Here is a 3,350-nt window from a genome sequence, read left to right as displayed (position 1 = left end):
GCTTCTCAAAATTGTTTTCCCCTCCCTTTTTATTTCCAATTCGTTTATTATTTCTTTTTCCCTCCATTACATATTTTTCATTTTTTGTTGCCTCCAACAATGATTTCCTTCCAAAACCTGATATAAACACATTATCCATATGCCATATACCAGACAAGTGATACGATTATATCTGAAAGGCACATAAGTGAAAGAAAATAGAGTATAATGACTATCTTAAATTACATGATGTTCACTTCATTTTCATCATCTTCTTCTTCCTCATCCTCTGTTGATGAGTCTGATGATGAATATATGGTCACACTTTTAGGGGCTTATGAGATGAATAATGCTAGTATGATTTAGATTCTGCAATCAATTGATAGCTCGAAGAAAAGAGGTGGTTCTGTTGTAGGCCATAAGTACATATGCTGCGATAGAAGGAAGGGTCATGAGAGATTGTTTGCAGATTATTTTGCGGCAAATCCAGTTTATTCACCTACAATATTTTGGAGACGTTTTCGAATGCATCGTCTTTTGTATCTGTGAATTTTGAATGACATTGAAGCACGCAATCCATATTTTGTTCAAAAACAAGATGCAGCTCATATTGTGGGATTGTCTCCCCTACAAAAGATGACTTTAGCTATGAGAATATTGTCATATGAAGTGGCAGTAGATGCAGTTGATGATTATATACGTATTGGGGAAAGCACTGCAATTCAAAGTTTGCAACAATTTTGTAATTCAGTGATTGAAATCTTCGGACTAGAATTTTTGAGATCTCCAACACCAATTGATATTGCTAGATTACTTGCTATTGGGGAGGTTCGGGGGCTTCTGGGTTTGTTGGGAAGTTTAGATTGCATGCATTGGGAGTGGAAAATTTGTCCAAAGGCATGGCAAGGTCAATACGTAGGCCATCAAAAAAAGCCAACCATTATTCTTGAAGCAGTAGCTTCTTATGACTTGTGGATTTGGCATGCATTTTTTGGAATGCCTAGATCACACAATGACTTGAATGTGTTGGATCGATGGCCCTTGTTTTCTAATCTTGTTCAAGGTAAAGCTCCTCCTATCCATTACACTATTAATTGACGTAGTTATAATATGAGTTATTACCTTGCTGATGGTATATACCCTCAATGGGCAACACTGGTTCAAACAATCTCTTCTCCCCAAGGAGTAAAGAAACAACATTTTGCAATGATGCAAGAGTCCACAAGGAAAGATGTAAAGTGGGCATTCGGAGTGCTTCAATCTCGATCTGCAATTCTAGGTGGTGCTATACATTTTTGGGATCCGAAAATGCTTGGGAACATAATGAAGAGTTGCGTTATATTACATAATATGATTGTCGAAGATGAGAGGAAGGAGCACCTTGATTTCGATTATGAACTTTCATCAACCAATGCACCAGTACAACTTTCCTGTACTCCTAACAATGACTTTCAATTATTTATGTCTCGTCATTTAGGTATTAGAGATAAAGATGCATATCATGCCCTCCGTAATGATTTAATAGAACATATGTGGCATCTTCATGGTGAAAACTAAATTCACCACGTCGACGCAAACATGTAATTTTGCTTATATTTTTGGAATGGGAGGTTGTCTTGTTTGTACTCTTCATAATTTTATCAATATTAACCAAGTACTTGAGAAGTTCTGTTATGATGTTCTGTTGTGATAATCCAATCTGTAAAATTGGCAATTGATAAATGTTCAATTCATAATTTATGAATGTTTTCTGCTTAGATATATCCACATATATTAAACAGTTTTAATGGGAAAAGGCTTACTGATGTTTTAATAACCATGTCTTAATCAGTTACAAAATAATGGGAAAAGGCTTACTGATGTTATTGGAAGTCTTATATTTAAATATTCATTCATGAATTTGGGAATTCATTTATTCAGAAAACTAAATTTATTGATGTTGGAATTCATTTATCCATATATTTATTGATGTTGGTTGGCTTACTGATGTTGGCATTCATTTTTTCAGTACATATATTCATTTATCCACAGATGTGGCATACGAATTCATTACACACACCACCATCCAATGAGTCAATGCCCCATCAAATGAGTTGCCTCATTTTACACACACCTGTGGACTCGCCTTTTTTTGCACCCCCTTTCGGAAGGTTTAAAAAGAAAGGCCTCACAGTTCGGACTCCCACGGTTCTAAATCTAGTCTCACAAGTGCAATATGAAACTGATAAACACCAAAGAGTCCAAATCCGGAAAATCTTTTTGAAAAATTGATTTTAAATCAAACAATGCCAAACTTGGACTGCTTTACCAGATACAGAGTCGCCACCTAAATATTTTTGTTTTGGGGGAAATTTAGGAAACCCATGACTCGTGCCAAAGGCCATGTGTCCGTCATTACCAAAGTTGTCTCGGCTCGAGAACTTAGGTACAAGAGGGGAAGGTCATGAATTGAGCACCCCCGCTAGGCCAATCAAAGATCGGCCTCTACTAATCATGATATGATCTTTTATAAACATTATGTGCTCCTGTTCCGGTTATATAGAATAAAATTGCAAGAATTGGAACAATTCACTTTCATGTTTATTTGCGAAAAGGGTTTGAATTTGCCACCTCAAGTGAGCTTAAAGTTTGCGAATTTGCCACCAAACATAGTGGGCTTAAAACGGGTTTGCCACTCAACAAAATGGGCTTAAAACTCACATTTGTTGAATTGTTCCAATTCAAACAACAACTCTTCATCTACAGGCATTCATGCAGTTTAGCATTTAAACACATAGCCTCATGGCAAGCATGCGAAACATGGCAACATGGCAATCACACCCATGCAAGTATGCTAAAGCATAAAAACTCACCAAGTACTCCAAGCCAAAACATAAACTAGTTACAAAGATGTATGATCCTAACTATACAAGATGCCTAATACAGCACATGCAATATGCAATTAATAGGCTCAGCTACTAATATGGTATATGAATCGATTTGAGCAACATGCGATTAAACACGTATTCAAAGAATTATTTAAAATTGCAATGCAGTTTGAATGATGCGTCGAGCCTCGGTGCATGCAAGACAAGATGAATATATGCAAGCATGTGATATGCTAATTAAAACATGTCCCTAATCTAACCATCAAAAGCAATTAAATAAAAGTGAGAAAGACGTGGGGTTGGAGGACATGCACACACGCACGTACACTTATTACAACATTACGCCCTCGCGAAGGAGGATCCGAATGAAAAAGAGCTAAGCTAAGATAATTATTACAAAACTTTAATTACTTAACTATTCTAATTAATTAATTAAATAATTACACCACATCTAATTAACTACTTAGCTAATTAAAGGATTGCAACTCAATTGCAATTAAACTA

General features: G+C 36.0%; 1 protein-coding gene across 1 annotated transcript; it reads left to right on the top strand.

Moving 5' to 3' along the window:
- Positions 1 to 207: 207 nt before the first annotated feature.
- LOC145802204 (uncharacterized) lies at positions 208 to 1,077 on the top strand. Its single transcript, XM_082894876.1, has 2 exons — positions 208 to 334; positions 548 to 1,077. The coding sequence occupies exons 1-2, from the start codon at positions 208 to 210 to the stop codon at positions 1,075 to 1,077; spliced, it is 657 nt and encodes a 218-aa protein (XP_082751002.1).
- Positions 1,078 to 3,350: the final 2,273 nt, after the last annotated feature.

This window comes from Camellia sinensis, chromosome 11 (genome assembly GCF_055761805.1).
Source record: "Camellia sinensis isolate YWXY chromosome 11, ASM5576180v1, whole genome shotgun sequence".
Classification (NCBI taxonomy): domain Eukaryota; kingdom Viridiplantae; phylum Streptophyta; class Magnoliopsida; order Ericales; family Theaceae; genus Camellia; species Camellia sinensis.
Note: the sequence above shows the minus strand (reverse complement) of the source record. Positions and strands in the feature narration are given on the sequence as shown.